Here is a 20173-nt window from a genome sequence, read left to right on the forward strand (position 1 = left end):
ATGCTGGCTTGTTACTGATGATTTTTGTAAAATAAGTGCATTACTTAGTGGCAGTCTTTAAGTCAGCCTACGACAGTAATACAAATCCAATTATTGTTTCTTTTAGGACTTTAAATATAAATGTGATAAAGCCATACAGCTGAGTAGACACTCTGGTTCATAGGTTGCCTTAAATTGCCTTAAATTTCATTTAACTTATTATAGTTTTGTATTTTCTAATTGGTTTTTAATTTTATTTTCACTTTGTTTTTAATTCAGTTTAAGTTCCAGCGTAGTTTTCCTGTTTCAAATTAGTTTTTATTGTCACAAAATGTTTAGTTTTATTCGTGTAAGTTTTTCTTTTTAATTATATTACGGAGGGTAAATGTCAGAAGTAAGATTTCGGAGCATCAGTACAAGTATTAAAGTAAGAACACAGAACCTTTTGAAAGCTGATGACTCACAGTCTTGGAGACATCTAGAAACTCAATAAACGCGTGCCTCAGCAGGCTTGTTGTAATACAGTTTTTGCCAAAGTAACAGATCCTAAAACTACAGATGTGTCCTATAAAATGTTTTTTCACATCTAATTATTTTTAGTTAACTACATTAACCTTGCTCTGGGGAACCCTTCCAAACAAGAACCACACTTGTTCAGCTTTTTCTGATCGGACCATAATGATCTGTAACATTTAACATGCTAACTGAGGCCTCTGGTCTCTTAGATTTCAAGTTTCTCAGAGCATTGCAGAGTCAGTCCTTGGGCAGGACCTCGTTGGGACATTTCACTACTGGGAAGATTGGTAAATGTCTTGACCGTATTCCCACTTGTGAATAATCTCTCGCTGTAAAATGACAGACTTTTTTGGGGACATTGCCTTTATGTATTTTCCCTGCTAGCTCAAATCACATAAATATCTTCTGTGTTTACCTGGTTTCAGTCATGAGAGTTGGACCATGAAGCGTATCTGAAATCGTGCTACTTTTATGCATTTTGTTTGCTGAAATGTGATGTCGTTTACAAATCTGCTTCAGTAGCTCAGATGCATTTTAGCAGCAATTTTCAAAATGGTCAAAATGCATTTTTCTGCACCTTAAGGACATCACCATTGTGGATGTTTTTCATCATTTTTAGGAATTATTTGTTATTGGGGGATGAAAAAAAACAAGAACAGCCAACGATGGCTTAAGAGTTACCAAACACTTTCCTCTGCTTACTTTACATTAATTATTAAAGAACAAGTAATGCCTCTCCTTCTGTTTATAAGATTGAGGAAACCTGCAGTCAGCTGAGACTGAAGAAGTCACTTGGATGAGTGACGAAGTGTTTCTCCCACTGAAAACGCTACGTCCACATGAACAGTATCAACTTTTGGAGATTCCTCTCCTTCTGTTCACATGGAGATGACATGTCCAATGTAACTCCTGAAATCTACACATATGCTTAAGCAGGCGCCGCAGTCAAGCTCCACAAACAAGGAGACATTTTTGACAACTTAACCAAAACAAAAATATATATACACAAAACAGACACGGACAAAACATCTGTCACACATATTTATTGTAAAAAATACATATAAAAACAATTTGAGACATACAAAAGATCGGAGCTTAGAAACAGTATATTGAACAGACAAGGACCAAGCAATTTTCTTGAATTGTATTACATATTTACAATTTAATAAATAAAACTCAATTTGTTTGTTTTATACCAGAGTAAAGGCAGATTGTCCATATCTTGGGGCTGCAGATACCGCTGTGGTGACATTTTAAACATCGGTCTGTAATCACAGGGCAGGCAGGGAAATGGCGCCCTGTGATTCGAAACCAAAGACTTGAGAATATTTATACAAAATACATCCTTGGTTGGAGAGGGGCTAGTTTGCACACAGAGCATTTAGCTAGCATTGGTAAAAATTTGAGGTATTGCACCGCACAGCTTAGAGGGGGTTAAGGAAGTAAATCAAGAGTAACGTGGCGGTTTTGGATTGTCTGTAATCTTTATTGACAACCCAACTGCCACCAACACCCCTCTGAACACACACACACACACACACACTCACACTCACACAAACACCCCCCCTTAAAACCCTCCCAGCCAAAGTATACAATATCATAACTTATCACCACGACAAATGTAATCTGAACATCTAAATGATCAATGCGCCTCCTCTTCTGCCCTGTCCCCCACAACAACACAGACCTAAATGCACAAACAAACTATTTTTGGCTTTATTTTTCTTTTCTCCAATACAAAATAAGAGAAACATGCACAAGGCTGCCCTCTAATGACGGGACAGGTTATAGCACCGCAGACTGCAGAACATTGGGGTGGGGGGAGACAGAAAAGACCAACAGAGGCTGGGGTGAACAAACCTGTGAGCATGGCTCACCTCTTGGCCAACCTCTAAACCGCCCCACACCACTGCAGCGCTGAAAGGTAAACACCTTTAGAGCAGGCAGCAAAAGCAATCAGTTACAATATATTTTTTGTTCTTACTGCTAGAGTTTCCACTGGCCTACGTACGACCTGTATCAGGCAGCATCTGTTGAGCAGCCTTACTGTTTCGGCTTCCACTTCAGCTCAGCCCCCAAAAACGACACCACAAATACCTCTTTGCACAAGAACCCCTTCACCAGGCAAAAGGCAATCAACACACACACACACAAAAAGAAAGGCCAAGGATAGCCATTTAACACATTTAGCAACAAACATGAGCATTGTGATAATAAAATAGCCTAAATAAAAAAAAAAAAAAAACAAGGGGAATTGGGGGGGGGGGGGCTGCTTATGTAATAATTAACCATCAGCTGTCCGTAGCCTCCAGTGTTATGGATCGAGGCAGATACCACATGGTGTACACTTGCTCCAAAAATACATCTGTCCCTTTATCTCCCCTCGATCTGGCATTTGTGTAACCAGATGGCGAAACTGTTGCGTGGTCCAAAAGCAGAGAGAAAGAATCCAAATTACACCCCAGAGGACAGAGGAGGCAGGGGACAAAAACTCAAAACAGCTTTCAAAGTAGAAGTTTCGACCATGTGAGCCGCCATGTTGCGTACCAAATACAACATTAAACAGGAAGGATGTTGAATGCAGTTAAGCCGGTTCACCAAGCAGACTTCTGGGCAATTTACAGTACACACACACACACACTTACAGTCGTGCTCAGGACATAGTCTGTCCCTGGTTGTTATCTAAACGTGCACACGCATACAAACAATCTTATCCTGGATCTTATGGTTTAAACTAAAACAAGCCTGAAGGACAAAAGTGCACAAGTTGGTGCAAACACCAGCGCTACTATGGCCCTATAAAATACCTACAAACCCTCCTCAACGCTCACCAAGTAGCAGCACATTAAACCCACCGCTATTCAACCACCTACAAGTCTGACCTACCAAAAAAAAAAAAAAAAAAAAAAGACTTATTTTTCCACTCCCCAAACAGTTAGGCCCCCAAACATCCCCTGAAATGTTTACATGTAACAGGAGAGGAAAAACAAAAAACAAAAAAACCCAACACCTAATGACGGCAGCCCCCACTCACCAAATACAAGTCCTCAACCTCCAGCTCAATCAAAATAAAGCAATGTTTACATAGTAACAGTTTGCGCTTTCAGTGTGAGGTTGGTTCATTTATGGGGTGAGCCGAGAAAAGAAAACATTCATCCGATGTATGACATGGAACGATAATCGTTCTGTTTTGGATTTTGTCTTTTTTTTTGCAAAACACTTGATAAAATAAACAATCCCGTTGGGAGGGAGAGAAAATACACAGGAGAGGATCCAGAGTCACAGTTAAGACCATTTTTTCTTTTCTTTTTTAGCCCCCCCCCCCTTCCCCCGCAGCCAGGTTTAAGTTCGTTCTAGGATGATAATATTTATACGTTCTGCAGTTTAAAGCCAAGTGCGCAGGATAGACGGATAAACGCTGTCGTTTCTGTTCCAACCGGGAGGGGATGTCTCGACCACGGATTTTTGAACTGTCGGGAGGAGTTTGGCTTGAAATGGTCAAGCTCAAAAGGGAGCGATCCCAGCAGAGAGCATCAGGTGTCTTCACGTGCAGCTTCCTCTTAGGATCGTCTGTTCTCCGCTCATGTATTTGTAGTCTGTGTCCAAGAGTGACAGTGGGCTTTCGTTTGTTCAATTACACATTTTTTATTGGGGATTTTTCGGATTCAGTGTAGTCTCCTGTGAGGGCAGAAAAAGACACGAAAGAAGAAGAAGAAGAAGAAGAAGAAGAAGAAAAAAAAAAGATTCATTAATACAGGCTGTGGGGACTGTGCTGAAAAACAGACTGCAGCAAAGACAGAAAAAATGTGAAAATTTATATCAATTCTATATCTTTTTTGTTGTTGTTTTTGGTGTTTTACAGAAACGATGTGGCCACAGGCAGAAGTTCTTTGTGCTGCCAGCATTTATTTTCTATTCAAACACTATTAAGTTCAGCACTGACGCAAAAAACTTTGAGGGTGCAGTTTCTCCCAACCCCACGCACCCACTCACACACACAGTGTTTTGTGAACACTGAGAAATCCAGAAACATCCATGTAGATGCTAAAAATGACAGCCTCAACATGGCATTTAATCTGTTAGACTCAATTGGCTTCTCTCAAACTGTAAAAGAACCCACCCACCACTTTAATCACACTCTAGATCTTGTGTTAACATGTGGTATAGAAACTGAACATTTAACAATGTTTCCTGAAAACCCTCTCCTGTCTGATCATTTCCTGATAACATTTAAATTTACAATAATTGATTACACAGCAGTGGAGAGTAGACTTTATCACAGTAGATGTCTTTCAAAAAGTGCTGTAACTAAGTTTAAGAATATAATCCACCCACTGCTATCATCTTCAATGCCCTGTACCAACATAGAGCAGAGCAGCTATCTGAACGCTGCTCCAACAGAGGTCGATTATCTTGTTAATAATTTTACCTCCTCACTACGTACGACTCTGGATACTGTAGCTCCTGTGAAAACTAAGGTCTCTAATCAGAAGTACCTGACTCCGTGGTATAATTCTCAAACACGTAGCCTAAAGCAGATGACTCGTAAGCTGGAGAGGAAATGGCGTGTCACAAATTTAGAGGATCATCATTTAGCCTGGAGAAATAGTTTGCTGCTTTATAAGAAAGCCCCCCACAAAGCCAGAACATCTTACTATTCATCACTGATTGAAGAAAATAAGAACAACCCCAGGTTTCTCTTCAGCACTGTAGCCAGGCTGACAAACAGTCAGAGCTCTGTTGAGCCAACAATCCCTTTAACGTTAACTAGTAATGACTTCATGAACTTCTTCACAAATAAAATTTTAATCATTAGAGAAAAAATTACCAATAACCATCCCACAGATGTAATATTATCTACAGCTACTCTTAGTACCATTGATGTTAAGTTAGTCTCTTTTTCTCCAATTGATCTTTCTGAGTTAACTTCTATAATTACTTCCTCCAAACCATCAACGTGTCTTTTAGACCCCATTCCTACAAAACTGCTCAAAGAAGTCCTGCCATTAATTAATTCTTCGATCTTAAATATGATCAACCTATCTCTAATAATCGGCTATGTACCACAGGCCTTCAAGGTGGCTGTAGTTAAACCTTTACTCAAAAAGCCATCTCTAGACCCAGCAGTCTTAGCTAATTATAGGCCAATCTCCAACCTTCCTTTCATATCAAAAATCCTTGAAAGAGTAGTTGTCAAACAGCTAACAGATCATCTGCAGAGGAATGGCTTATTTGAAGAGTTTCAGTCAGGTTTCAGAGCTCATCACAGCACAGAAACAGCTTTAGTGAAGGTTACAAATGATCTTCTTATGGCCTCTGACAGTGGACTCATCTCTGTGCTTGTCCTGCTAGACCTTAGTGCAGCGTTCGATACCGTTGACCATAATATTCTTTTAGCACGATTAGAGCACGCTTTAGGTATTACAGGTACTGCGCTGCAGTGGTTTGTATCATATCTATCTAATAGACTCCAATTTGTTCATGTAAATGGAGAGTCCTCTTCACACACTGAGGTTAATTATGGAGTTCCACAGGGTTCAGTGCTAGGACCAATTCTGTTTACATTATACATGCTTCCCCTAGGCAGCATCATTAGAAGACATAGCATACATTTTCACTGCTATGCAGATGACACCCAGCTCTATCTATCTATGAAGCCAGATAACACACACCAATTAGTTAAACTGCAGGAATGTCTTAAAGACATAAAGACCTGGATGGCCGCTAACTTTCTGCTTCTTAATTCAGATCAAACTGAGGTTATTGTACTCGGCCCTGAAAAGCTTAGAAATATGGTATCTAACCAGATTCTTACTCTGGATGGCATTACCTTGGCCTCCAGTAACGCTGTGAGGAACCTTGGAGTTATTTTTGACCAAGACATGTCCTTCAATGCGCATATTTAACAAATATGTAAGATTGCTTTCTTCCATTTGCGCAACATCTCCAAAATTTGAAATATCCTGTCTCAGAGTGACGCTGAAAAGCTAGTTCATGCATTTATTACTTCCAGACTGGACTACTGTAATTCATTATTATCAGGATGTCCTAAAAACTCCCTGAAAAGCCTTCAGCTAATCCAAAATGCTGCAGCAAGAGTACTGACAAGGACTAGAAAGAGAGAGCATATTTCTCCTGTTTTGGCTTCCCTTCATTGGCTTCCTGTTAAATCCAGAATTGAATTCAAAATCCTGCTCCTCACATACAATGTCTTAAATAATCAGGCCCCATCTTAGCTTAATGACCTTGTAGTACCATATCACCCCATTAGAGCACTTCGCTCTCGCACTGCAGGCCTATTGTTGTTCCTAGAGTATTTAAATGTTGAATGGGAGGGAGAGCCTTCAGTTTTCAGGCTCCTCTTCTGTGGAACCAGCTTCCAGCTTGGATTCGGGAGACAGACACTATCTCTACTTTCAAGATTAGGCTTAAAACTTTCCTTTTTGCTAAAGCATATAGTTAGGGCTGGACCAGGTGACCCTGAATCCTCCCTTAGTTATGCTGCAATAGATGTAGGCTGCTGGGGGATTCCCATGATGCATTGAGTTTTTCCTTTCCAGTCACCTTTCTCACTCACTATGTGTTAATAGACCTCTCTGCATTGAATCATATCTGTTATTAATCTCTGACTCTTAGAAATATGGTATCTAAGCAGCATGCGTTTCATCATCACCCCAACTGGTCACAGCAGATGGCCCCGCCCCTCCCTGAGCCTGGTTCTGCCGGAGGTTTCTTCCTGTTAAAAGGGAGTTTTTCCTTCCCAAAGTGCTTGCTCATAGGGGGTCATATGATTGTTGGGTTTTTCCTCTGTATCTACTGTACAATATAAAGCGGCTTGAGGAGACTGCTGTTGTGATTTGGCGCTATATAAATAAAATTGAATTGAATAAAACAAACTGTTTCTTTCAATCTGATTATTCTGTTTTAGAAAGCAGGATTAACCAGGGTATGCTGGGCATTGTCTGATGACTTATTGAGCTCATCTTGAGGTCTCAAAATAGAACCCATAAAAAAAATGTTTTAAAAAAAAAAAATTGTTCCTTTCATCTTTTATATTCTCTATGGCTCAGACGCTAACGCTAAACTAAAAGATTCACATTGCATTTCTTTACTTTTCTGAAAAGTACAACTAATAAATCCATCTTGAAAAACACATTTTGATGAACAGTAAATAAATCTATAACACATCCACTGGGAAATTAATGTGCATACCAGACTAGCATTTTACAGACATTGTTGGCATTTATCACACACAATAGCTAATCAAGAAAGCAATCACTGGATCCGTCAATAATGGCATAATTAACAGTCGCAGCTCTTTGTCTTGCATCAATTTCACACTCAAGGTGGGGGCCTGTTTCCCTCCAGAAAACAAATCTAACCACACATTTTATTTTTTTAAACAACTTGCCAACAACTCGTGGATACTGGCACTCTTATTTGGTGCTGGCTTTGTTGTGGCAATGTCTCACTTCCTGTTCCCGTTGCAACGCACCGCGGTGCTTATCTGTAGTTTAATCTGTAGCTTGGTTAATTACAAGCATGCACAAAGCGACTTATTTCATTGTGTAACCTACACGTGGGTTATCGGAGCACACTTTCTGCAAATTAAATTTACAGCTTAATGTGTCGTCAGGGGTTTGAAGGGCTTGTAGTTCTCCGTCTCACCAGCACTTTCCTGCTCAGTGTAGCCAATGTTTAGTTACACCTAAGCCTCCTTTAGTGCTAATAGGACTCATAATAAATGTCGTTCTTTCATAGCTTTGAAGGTCTGGTTCTTCAAAAACACAATTGCTGATGCAAAAAAATCCACCAGCTCGGCTGTAGTACTGGCAACATTTTAAATGACTGTGTGACCTAAATACATTACACTTAATAATTGTAGTTATGCGTAATTTAGTGTACCACAATTGTGTCAATTTGCGTATGCATCCCCTAGGGGGGTGCAAACATTCTCCACTGCAGTCCTCCAAAATCCCAAATGCATGCTGCTGGACACGGATGACGCCGTGCATTGGTAGAAAGCTGAGTGGTTGGTAAGAGGGCCAGAACAGGGAAGGGAGCAACAGCAGAGTTAACCACGAAAGTGAGAGGCATTGTCTTCAAATTCAAAGAGCTGAAGTGAAACAGTCTGTTATAAATTTGCTTTTCTCCACAGCTCGCTGATGGACCAACGGTAGCACAAACAGGGGAAATCCACAGACTGGTTGTGCCACATACATCACATGCTGCCCCTATTGAAACCAGGCGCTCTGTGCAAGTAGGCACTCCGGATTGCACACACGCTACCACTGCTGAACCATAATGTCACCATTACTCTTCACTGCAGGCAGTACTAGCTGCACGTTTTGGTCATTTATCAGGTCAGCAGTGCACGTACCTGAGTCAGGTTGGTCACGGCGTGGGATACATGTGACCCCATGAGTCAATCAAAGGGATGTTCAGGGCAGCAAGGCTTCACCTTTGACCAGGAATCAATGCAGCTGCAGGGAGACAGAGCACACTGAGAATGTGGAGACACCAAGACGATATACTTGAATCAACTCATGTGAATGTGGGAGAAGCTCGAAGGTCTGCCTGTGGTTGTAGCGTCTCCCACAAGGCCTAATCCACTCACAGGAGGTGTGAAACCAAAATAAAAGGGTAAACATTCAGCAGTTAATCCTTTAAGGCCTCGTTGACTCCCTGAATACAAATGGAGCAGAGATAAGACGCCTGAAGACCTCGGGGCCTCTTTTGGCTGTTTGCCTTTGTCTTTTTGTTTTGAGTTGCAAAAGTCTGTTAGGAGTTTTTCCCCCCCTTAAGTTAATGGCCTCTTTACTTTTAACTCGTGCCCTCACCTCATGTTTTTCAGATGGTAATGACTTTTATTTTTATTGGCTTTAAGTCACTAATCTGGAGCTGAGACAAGCAGTCGATACTTAATGAGCCTGGATGGGAGAAAAAAAAAAAAAAGAAAAAAAATGGTGTGGGGGGGAAAGCATTTACCAGCAGGAGATTTTAGGTTGTGCTCCTTTCTCTCTCCTTTTTTTGGATAATTAAACTGAATGTTTTGGGTGATGCTACTACTAAAACAAAATTAAGTAATTGCATTGAGCGTTGGGTAAACACATTGAATAATGAAAACCGGTGTAAGATTAATCAACAGTAAAAAATAAAATACTTGTATAGTCTTGTATAAACTGTTTAAAATGATTGATAAGAAACTCAATCAATACAAGTAGTTTTATATAAGACACACACGATGTATTCACATAAGTAACCGACTGACTTTCTTTATTCAGTAGAAATAGTCAATGATTTTGGGTCTGTTAGCAGTGTAGCTAGTAAAGCACAAAACAACATTATGGCAGATTGTCCTCATATACCTCAGACCTGATTAGTGATCCTATTCGTCTCCCGGCTTGTGACCGGCTCTAGCAGCGCGTTCCGTTTGAAGTTAGAAATTTTCAAACGTAGAAAGCCGGAGCAGCCTCACCGACCCAGACTTAACAATCCGAGATGGCAGCAGCAGTGCATATAAACATTCATAAAACTGCAAAACTTGCAATCTGTACAACTAATGTACATTTGTTATTCACCAAATGAGCCACACGCAAAGCACTGACCAGACTCCATCCATGACTGTGCTTACAGTGTTTTTAGTCCTGCGCTCTACTTTTAGTGATGCATAAAGGCCTGCCTTACTAAGGAGCAAAACAAATCCCACTCAAAACGCTACGTCCAGATGAACAGAATCAACTTTTGGAGAACTAATTATGTTATCTGAAATTTTTTTAAAAGTTATAAAAAATACAGCAGGCTGGATCTTGAGTGATCGATTACCTAATCTTGGTAAATCGGCTGTACTGAGATTAAGGGGAAATCAGTGGCTTCTTGGAAGCTGGGCAAAAATCAAGTGATGAACATTACAGTTTGTTTTAAACTGTCAATGTGGGGTTTTTTTTGTTTTTTAAATAAATTGGCTGAAACATACAAAATACAGGATCACAGTAAAAAAAAAAAAAAAAAAATCTCCTAGAAATGTCATTAATTCCTTGGAAGTTACAAAAAAATAAAGCGTTGAACATTACAGCACGTTTTAAAAATGTCAAATGGGCTGAAACACATTATGAAAGTTGATAGTCATTTAGTTTTTTCCTAGAAATGTCATTGCCACTTAGAAAACACTGTGCTCACATCTGTCAAATTAAAATGCAATAATCCTGCATGTGTTTTCACAGTTGTTAAAGCTCTTACTGAAAAAATATTTAAAGTCTTCCCTTTTTTTCTGTCACATATTTATAATGGAGGATGCTCTTATTAAACGTGGCCAAAGTTTAAATGAATTAAATACATACAGCAGGAAATGAGCATAATAATAATGTGAACACATGTTTGGCTTTAATCCATTTTATCTCAAATTTCAAAACAAGGCTTCCCAATTCCATCACTTTAGCAAAGATTACAGAGTTGAGTCTGGCACATCCTATCTGGGACATGAGCAACCGATCTGTAATTCTCAGAAAAGTGTAGCTCTATATACGATACACACTAGTACAGAACAACTTTTGCATCCTTGTTTCAGATAGATGTCAGCTCTGGAAACCACCACATTTGCCCAGTGAGTTTACTTTTAATGTCACGTTTTGTCCCAAGCGAAGAAACAAGCTTATCTGCCCTACATTTTATTTTAATTTCATTCATACCTCTTGTGGTAGACACAGAGGCAGGCCAGTCTGGCGATGGTCTCTCCCTGTACCAAATCCTCCAAACAGATGGAACACTCTCCACTGTCTTTACTGAGCACATCCGCTGTAAATGCACAAACACACAAATCAACAATCAGGGTTTTTCCAGGCTAAAAATGGCCCTCTGGGGAATGGCAATGCATGTAACCAGTCCATATATAGCAAAGGCAATGAGTCTACAGAAGTCTGAATGTTCCTCTTATTATGTTCAGTTTGATGAAAAAAAGTTTTTTGACTTGATTATATTAAAGCCTACTTAAAAATAAAGTGTTGCTCATATTTTTGTCAGAGACTTTGTGATCTTCTCTTCTGGAAAGTTCAAAGGGCACTTTGATGAGTGCCAGAATGTGTTTTTTTTATGCATAGGAAAAAACCCTGACATTAAGTCACCAGCCTTTTAATAAACACAGCTGTAGGAGTATTTTAGTGGCACGATACTTACTGTTGTAAGGTAGAGGAGGAGATGTGAGGCAACTCAACAGGTGATCCTCAATCCGACCCCCCGGGAAAGGCTTTGAGCAGAAAGGACAGCGGATATCTGTAGAGGGCACAGACACAACAGACCCAAGATTAACACTGTGTGTCACAGCACGATATAAATGATAGATGATGCGCGCTGAGCACAAGTGCTGTGTTTGGACATCTAGGTTGCACAAGCTGAAACCGCAAACCAAAGAGCAGCCTGAAACACACATGCTAAATGAGGCGTTCCCATGCCTGAGATGGTGAGAAAGACGTTGCCCTGAGTGTAACTGACCTGAAATAACGTTATTTGACTGTACTCACTGCTCAAAACACTGACTCAGTCTTGAGGGATGGCCACTGCTCGAGCCATTCGTAGATAGGAGAGCCAGGCAGAAACAGTGCCTCGCTGCCCTACATTTGCCTCCTCCATCTATGATTCGCTGCCAGCAGTGAGCAGGCATGTGCAGTTGTGACCCATTTCCCTACACTTGCTAGAGGGCTGGCCTGGGAAATCCACCACACTGCTCTGTGTTGGCTCAAAATGTCACGCTTGCCGTCACATCTCCACCATCTCTATTCATCTGATTATCTAATGCAGGCCGAGACAAGTGCAAAATTTTTTTTAGCTTCCTCTGCACACTAATGTTCCAATTTTAATGCAAGTTATTTAAAAAAAAAAAAAAAAAAAAAAAAAAAAGGCAGTTTGTTGCTTAAGACTTTCATGCTGCAGGATTTACCACGGACAGCCACTGTCAGCAGGCCTTGTGAACTGAATGGACTTGTATATCATCACTTCCAGTTTTATGCCACAGGTCTGCTTCATACAATAGGTCCTCTGATTATTTTAGTCAGCATGCGAGCAGGGGAAAAAAAAAAAGATTATCTGTCCAAGAATGTAAATTCCTCAGCAAATCCATTTAATTCCAGACTGGCTTGATTGAGGGTTGCACTGTGGCATTTATGATGTCGTTATATCCAAAAAACATGTCTTTTACTTAAGGATGCAACAGTTGCATTTTTCTCTTAGTCAAGGTTTTAATAGCCCTGTGTTATTATTTTGTCTGACTTCAGATTAACATCAGCTGTCTAATGAAAGCACAGTCAACCCCCACATTTTCCCCCCTTCTCCTCAGGTATTGCGCAATCTTTTCCCGTCATCTTCAAGCTCCAACACATCCATGGATTTTATGTAGCTTCTGTGGAAAAACGCCTAGCTGTATGCAAGCCAAACCACAATTACTGGTGCAGACCAGCCCCGTTACTAAGGAAATGTCATTTATGTGGCGCAAATGCTAAAGATTGTATTTTTAAAAATATATATACATATCTATCTGGTGCTGTTTAGATGTTAACTTACTGCCGTGGCGATTGTTCAAACGGTAAAGGCCGATCCAAGCCTCTGACACCGGCCGCTGGTGTGTGCTTCGAACACGGGCGGACCTTGCGCCAACACGGGTGGCAGAGTGCCGATTCCCGGGCAGCCGCTCGGAAAAGGTGCGGTGTGGTGTGCGGCCTGTCTCCTCAACCTGCTGGTGTTCTGCGTCGACGGGAGCCTCTGGGCTAACATTGCCGTCTTCCTCGGGTTTCCCCTCGCTGCTGTCGTCGTCCCCGGGTGACGCCTGGCCAATGCTAGAGGGGATGCTGTGGTGGTCAGCAGGGCTGCCGTCCGCGCTCGCTCCGAGCTGCCCCGGGTCCGAGTCACTACCCTCCTCCGATCGGCTTCGGTTAGCCTCAGTGTCATCGAAGCTCACCGAAAAGTCGACAACGAGGCTGGTGGGCCTCGTGCAGCGAGGTCGCCGACAGGAATCCCGCTTTGTCCCATCTTTCCCGAAAGCTGAGGAAACCGTGTCTTCGTGTAGGCGACTCGTTCTCGTCCCCATCTCTGGTAGGCTAATTGAGCTGGCTAGCCGCGCTGCTTCCTCAAAACAAACTACCACAGAACGAGGTGGACGGATTAACTTCGAAACGACCCGTAATATGGTAAAATACTCGGATGGACAGTTTAAATAATCCCAACTGCCCAGTAACGTGGCCTTGTGAAAGGAGTAGTTGAAGTTCGACGTGTCTCCTCCGGCCTCAGTTCGTCCTCACTATCCACATTTTCCTTTCTTTTTTGATGTACCCGTTCTGGCTGCTGCAGCGGAAATAGAGCGTTTGCGTTTCCTCTTTGTGCCTCAGTCCGGCATTTACGGTAACTTCATCATCCATAATGACTTTATTATTTGAACATTAAACAGCTTAGATATGTTTTATGGTGTTATATGTTTATCTAAGATTATTATCTTTTTCAAATAAATATATCTGAATTTATTGCGCGTGACAGTTGTTCTTTTCTGGTCGACACCCATATGTCCGGTATTACGGTAAAAAAAAAAATCGTATTACGAACACAGTATTCTGACCAATCACTGGTCTTTTGATAGCCGGCTGACAGGACAGGTGTTTGTATGACAGCCGTTTACAGGAAATCAGTGGTTACTCTTGACTTGAAGGGGCTTCGAAACAGAAAATAACGTCTGACGGAAACGTTGTATATCAAACTCTCTACCCACGGAGTTGAAATTGTGGGTTTTGCGGTGAGTTTCCTGTGTCTAGCAATCGTCCTTGTAGCTAACCACGCCTATGAAAACTTGAGTCACTGCAAAGAACGAAACATTTGCTCCCATATTGAATTCAGCTGCAAATGTTGTGCTGTGTTTGCATTTGGCAGTTCATTCATTGCAGCTAATGTTCTTTCCGTATAACTTATATCAGTGTTTGTTTTATTTCTGACTTTGGTGGCTGATTTTACTGCCCTTATTCTTGTTGTTTACACATGGATAATTGTCAAATCGATGACATAACATGAGTTGTTGTTTTTGTTTTGTTTGTTTTTTTTTAATCCAAAACAAACTCTGGAGATCACCGCACCAAGTTTAAACGTCGTAGTCCCAATTATGTGTCAGTTTAGCAAGTTTTACTTTAGTTTCGAGCTGCGTTTGCGGTCTGCTTCAAGGCCCATTTATATTTGTATTTATATTTGACAGATTTATATTTGTTCACATTTCTGTATGTTATTCATGCATTATTCTGTATGTTTCCCAATGACACTATCTACAGTCTGTTGGGCATCATGTTTTCAGACTTTGTTCCTGTAATATGGTTCACGCCCTTAGATACAATAAAACAGTGCTTGTTCAAACAGTAGAAGGAATCCTGCCACTCAATACTCTGTGCTCTCTAGGATTATATGGCTTGTGACTGAGAGGAGAGGAGTGGCTTTTGACATTCTGATCTCTTTTTCTGCAGATGAGTGCTCTGACTTTGCAGTCAGCAAGCCTGGCCCCAGGAGTGCAGAAGCAGCAGCAGGCAACATGTGGGAGAAGTTTGACTTCAAATTATTCTCCCCCAAGTCTGGAGAATAAGTTCTTAGCTCAAACCTCCACAATAATGCCCCAGCTTTCCTCCCCACTCATAGATTTTGCAGCACAGCCTTCCTCTTGCTCCTCTCTCCAACCCTCCAAACTATCTTCCACCTCATCCTCCCTTCTCTCCACTTCTTCCTTTGCAGCCTCCTTCACTTCTCCCCTCCTAAGCACCCAGAACAAGCTCCTAGACAGTAACTTATCTCATCATTCTTTTCCCTTGACCTCCTCAGTCCCTAATGACTCTTTGCTCCCCACATCCCTGGCCAGTGGTGCTCTACTCACTAACTTTGCTCAAACTCCTTCATTCTTCCACCATGATCTCATGAGTAAAGAAGAGAAAAGGGATGATGGAGGGGATCCAGATGAAAGATATGAGATATCTGAAGTGATGCCTTTCAGTTTTGAAGAAACAAGTGTGGTACATGAGATATTCCTCATTCCTCTTTAAACATAAAATCATAACACATCAAATTTTATTAAAACTTTTGTTGCATGTCATTTGTAATTTAATTTGTTCTGCACAAGCAGATTTCTGAGGATGAAGATAATGAGGCTGAAGAAATTGATGCTGAGAAAACTATGGACTTGCCTGTACTGGAAACAGAGTTGATGGAACAAGAATTTGAACAAACCGAGGTTGTCAGACAGGAGGAATTTGGAGAGGTCGAAAGAGGAAACGAGAAGGCCGAAGAGGAGCTGAAAGACAAAAAGGTTATAGAGAATAATTTATTTGTGTTGAACTCCTGGGTGCTGATTAAAGTGACTCCTTGTCTTTGTCTGTCCTTCAGTATTTCCTCTTGAACATTGTATGTTGCTCTCTGGTCAATGAGAGCACAGCTCCAGGCCAGAAGGACTGGGACTCAGAGGACAGTGTTTGGACCAGAATCACAAACCTGGCAAAGGATATTTCTGCCTATGACCCACAGTTTCTTCTGAAGGTATGCATGGGAACTAAATTTTTAATATTTTAACTCCACCAGCACTCCATTATCATGTCAATGTGGTAGAAAAGCAAATTAAAAAAAACAAAACAGATAAACACTCAACACCATGTGACAACGGGATAAATCTACTATGACTGCATATATCACAGGCAATATTAAATTGTTGCTCTGTTTCAGGAAAATATTGCCTGCACAAATGTGTTGTTATAAATGAGTGCATTAGTAGCTACATGCAAATTAGCTAACTCTTTTACAGTCTCCTCATGTAGGTCATGAGGAGATCTGCAAAGACTTTCCAGACCAATTAATTCCCACAAGCCTGTATTGTTGGTTGAATTTACGAATGTCTTTAGTTCAACCCAAGATAAAAAAAAATAACATGGTTTATCACAAGGTCACACAGCTTCCAACATGCAAATTGTCAGTTTGCATTAAGGTGTGCCCAACATGTAACAAGAGCTTTACTTTCTTGGATGTTCAGAATATTTTCATAGACTATTTCACTGTACTCATGCTAACTATTTAGAGCCAGAAATGATCCCATTTGGACAACAGGATAGAGCATTGAAATACCAACTAAAGGTAACAACCTGGTTTGCAAACTGCATCGAAAAACTGTACAGATAAGACTATACTGTTAGCATTCAGATGCTAAAATCAGACTGATCAAAACTGAAAAAGAAATATCCTCCTCCTACACCAGATCATCTGCCTCCATCTCACCCTGTCTCTAGCATCCCCCTCAGTCACACCAGCCCATGTCCTGCTTCACGTCATTCACAAATCTTACGGCAGCTGCTTATTGCACATCCTTGGTACACTGTATCTGCTATCCTTCTTCTTCACGTCCAGACTATCTCAGCTTTGCTTCTCTAACTTTGTCTTCAAATTGCTCAGCTCAGCTGATATACTCATCTCTAATCCTGTCCATCCCGGGCACTCCTCCTGTCTTTTTGTCAGTGGCACAGACTCCAAACCATACATCATAGTGGGTCTCACTGCCATCTTATAAATCTTGCTATCCTATTGACACAAACGACTCCTAACACTCATCTCTCCACCTACTGCACACTGCCTGCACTCTCTTCTTCACCTCTCTTGTGCACTGTACATTGCTTTGGATGGTTAAAGTCAGGTATTTAAACTCATCTACCTTGACCACTTCTTCTCCTTTCAGCTTCGCTGAACAAGCTGTATTATTAGTGAGATAATGTGATTAACAATGCTCAAAGTTCCAGCAGCAAAACATGGTAGAGCAGTCCAGTTCAGTGGCTTAAGTTAGCAGAGATAAGACTTAGAAGATGGCAGTCAGCTATAGCTGTCTATGTTTGCATACCTAACTGTAAGTCTTACCAATATATCTTCAAGATGAACTATGAACCCACTGAACACATGTTGTGTTTTAATCAGATAAGCCATAAAAAATTTCCCAAAGGGTCCAACAGGGTAAAAACAGTAGAAAATCCAGTTTAATCACTCATATCAGAGGTCGGGGATAGCACAATCAGTTTTAGCTGCCTGTCGATTAAATTAGCCACGTCCCTAACTCTATCAAAACGAGCGAGTTATAAAACAACAGCAACAAAAATATCACCCCTCTTAGAGTTGTTATGAAGAAGGAAATTACTCATAGAGACCAGAACCTACTTTTTAATGCTAATAGTTGAGCTTTTTTAGTGAGAGTGAATTGCTTCTGGAGCCAGGCTGAAGGGCTCATTGAGGGAACTGCAGTTTTGGGGGGGTTTTCCACTTTGGTGTTTGCTTAATTTTTCAGCCCTGATGCACACACATCAGGTATTCTCAAATAACCAATTTAAAGTGGTGCGTCATGAGAGTAAGCACAGCTAATGAATGGTACACATAATCATGTATGTCATATATTATATGGTCTGTCTGCTCCAATCTAGGTGGCACTTTACACTCGACAGAAGTTAAATATTCGGATCACTGCGAACTTCTTATTGGCTCTGGCTGCCAACCTGCCGCCCACCAAGCCACATGTCCGCAGATACTTCTGTGCTGCTGTACAGCTGCCGTCTGATTGGCTGGAAATAGTCAGAATCTACAGTACAGTAAGTCATAATGATTATCTGTTGTACGGTCTGGACGATCTGGATGTACCAAGTCTGTCTTCACACTACAATCTGATGTTTCCAGTGCTTCAGCCGCTCTCTGCCGATGTGCCTGAAGAAGGCGATGGCTGACAAGTTCAAGCAGTTCAGCGAGTATCAGCTGGCCAAATACAACACACGCAAGCACCGCTGTAAGCACAACCGCAACAAGCGCAAAGCAAAGGTACACATTCAGTGATTATGTTCTCTCCTAAACTTTTAAGGTCTCAATGTGGAAATTAAGGCCTAACCAAGTAATACTAATTTCACCACCTCTTTAGTGGGGAAAAAACTTTAGTACTAGAGATGAACACTTTGCTTTTATTGTTTTGTTTTTGTTCTGCCTCACTGACTCAACCAGAAAAAACTGCTTGTGGTTTCTGTGTTTGTGTAGCTGACTCTAAATTCACTTCTTATACATACATGCTTTAAATATCTGTATCTGACCACACATATTATGGCATCTGTGACTTCCAGAAGCCAACCGATAAACAGATCAAGGAGTGGGCGGACTTGGTCAGATCAAATGCATCAATTCTGAAGAACTTTGTAAGTCAATACACTTTACTGTTGTGTCACTAAATAAGGCGCTTCCTTTCAGTTCCTTTCTGTCTTTCTATTTTTTTTAGTTACTGTTTAATGAAGTGCTTTCTTAAAACAGACCTATTATGCTCGTTCTTATTTCCTGTCATATATACAAGGATATAACCAGGCTTTACTAATTAGTGAGGCCCAGAACTTTATTTTCTCTTAATGTTTTATATTTAAGTCATAGTGCTTGTGCTCCAGTGACTAGCAGAAAAGGCTACACTTTTGAGGAGACAACATCCTGCTTTTTCAAGAGTAACTGTATATATAGAAATATGTATATGGAGTTTTGTGTGTATAAAACAATTAATTAAAACAAAATACAGATTCATTCATTCACTGGAAAATAAACTAGCACAAGGGAAAAGTTACTTAATCCATATTTCTGTCTCTCCTGTGCCGGTGGCTCACTCTTCCTTCCTAAACCAACCAATTATCCATTCTTATGAGTCATGCTTCAACCAAACCCCCCAAACACAATCCAGTGAGAGGAACACTACGGTGGGCTGTAACTCTTTAGAATTTCCATGGAGTTATTTTAAAGTGAAAATCATCTTGAGCATCACACAATGATTCATGTTACCAACTACTGTAATAGGCATATTACTTGCTTGCTAGCACGCAGTTGTACCGCCTTTTGCCTTGAGCACAGAAGCTCCACACACCTGCTGTTCAAACCAGTTTTTGACAAACGACCAATCAGGAAAAAGTTGACTTAAAATGAGAAGAGCTAAAACAACTTGTTTCAGAGAGAGTATGAGTTGTTCTTATCATGAAAATCTGCTAACTACTAAGAAATTGCAGCTTCTAGCCTTCCAGTAGTGTGCACCTTTATGATTTTATGAGTGAAAACTAAACTAAAATGTGTGTTTCGTTTTGTCGTGTAAATAATTATATTTTGCTGTTTATGTCAATTTTCTACACGTCTTTGCTGAGCACGGTTGGATGTGCACCTGCTGCTGCAAGCTTCTGTGCAATGGGCTTAATCATAAACGTAATGGATCTCATAGATTAAGCAAAGTCTTTTCTGACCTAAAGGGAAAAGTGCTAAAATATAAAAAGAAAGGACAAGATTGTGAGATCATTTAGTGCAGATTGAGTTGAAAAAGTTCCTGCTAAACAACTGAAAAAATGAATGACTCATTCATCATTTTAATATTGCTTTTGTTCTCTTGAAGAGCCGTTTTTCTACTCTTGTTTAAACGTCGGCTATGGCTGCTTTATTTGTGTCTGTGATTGGATGCAGTTGCAGTTAAAGGTGGTGGATAAGAAGCAGAGCGAGTTCAGCATAAAGAAGATGATCAAGAGGCTTCACATCAAAGAACCGGCTGAACACGTTATGGCCATTCTGGGGAAAAAGTAAGACCTGCAGAATTGTGCTTCAGAGTTTGTTTCCTTTCACGTTGCATAAGCACATAAAAAAAACATGTAAT

At 40.7% G+C, this 20173-nt stretch overlaps 2 protein-coding genes across 3 annotated transcripts in view; one reads left to right on the forward strand and one right to left on the reverse strand.

The window, feature by feature from the left end:
* Nucleotides 1-1523: 1523 nt before the first annotated feature.
* Nucleotides 1524-13570, reverse strand: zgc:66427 (uncharacterized). Its single transcript, XM_004555205.4, has 5 exons — nucleotides 13048-13570; nucleotides 11668-11763; nucleotides 11184-11289; nucleotides 8876-8978; nucleotides 1524-4173 (listed from the first exon to the last, which is right to left on the reverse strand). Exons 1-4 carry the CDS (start codon nucleotides 13568-13570, stop codon nucleotides 8921-8923), a joined length of 783 nt encoding a protein of 260 aa, XP_004555262.1. The 3' UTR covers nucleotides 1524-4173; nucleotides 8876-8920.
* A 199-nt stretch (nucleotides 13571-13769) lies between these two features.
* tep1 (telomerase-associated protein 1) overlaps nucleotides 13770-20173 on the forward strand; it is a 38776-nt gene continuing 32372 nt past the window's right edge. The window contains exons 1-8 of one of the 2 annotated variants that reach the window (XM_004555203.3): nucleotides 13770-13881; nucleotides 14979-15515; nucleotides 15626-15808; nucleotides 15886-16035; nucleotides 17949-18113; nucleotides 18199-18336; nucleotides 18630-18701; nucleotides 19987-20099. In XM_004555203.3, coding sequence (XP_004555260.3) covers nucleotides 14979-15515; nucleotides 15626-15808; nucleotides 15886-16035; nucleotides 17949-18113; nucleotides 18199-18336; nucleotides 18630-18701; nucleotides 19987-20099 — 1358 coding nt within the window. In that variant the 5' untranslated portion in view covers nucleotides 13770-13881. Of the gene's footprint in view, nucleotides 13882-14106; nucleotides 14267-14978; nucleotides 15516-15625; nucleotides 15809-15885; nucleotides 16036-17948; nucleotides 18114-18198; nucleotides 18337-18629; nucleotides 18702-19986; nucleotides 20100-20173 lie in introns of those variants that run through there. The other variant, XM_004555204.6, reaches the window with a different exon arrangement.

This window comes from Maylandia zebra, linkage group LG18 (genome assembly GCF_041146795.1).
Source record: "Maylandia zebra isolate NMK-2024a linkage group LG18, Mzebra_GT3a, whole genome shotgun sequence".
Taxonomy (NCBI): Eukaryota; Metazoa; Chordata; class Actinopteri; order Cichliformes; family Cichlidae; genus Maylandia; species Maylandia zebra.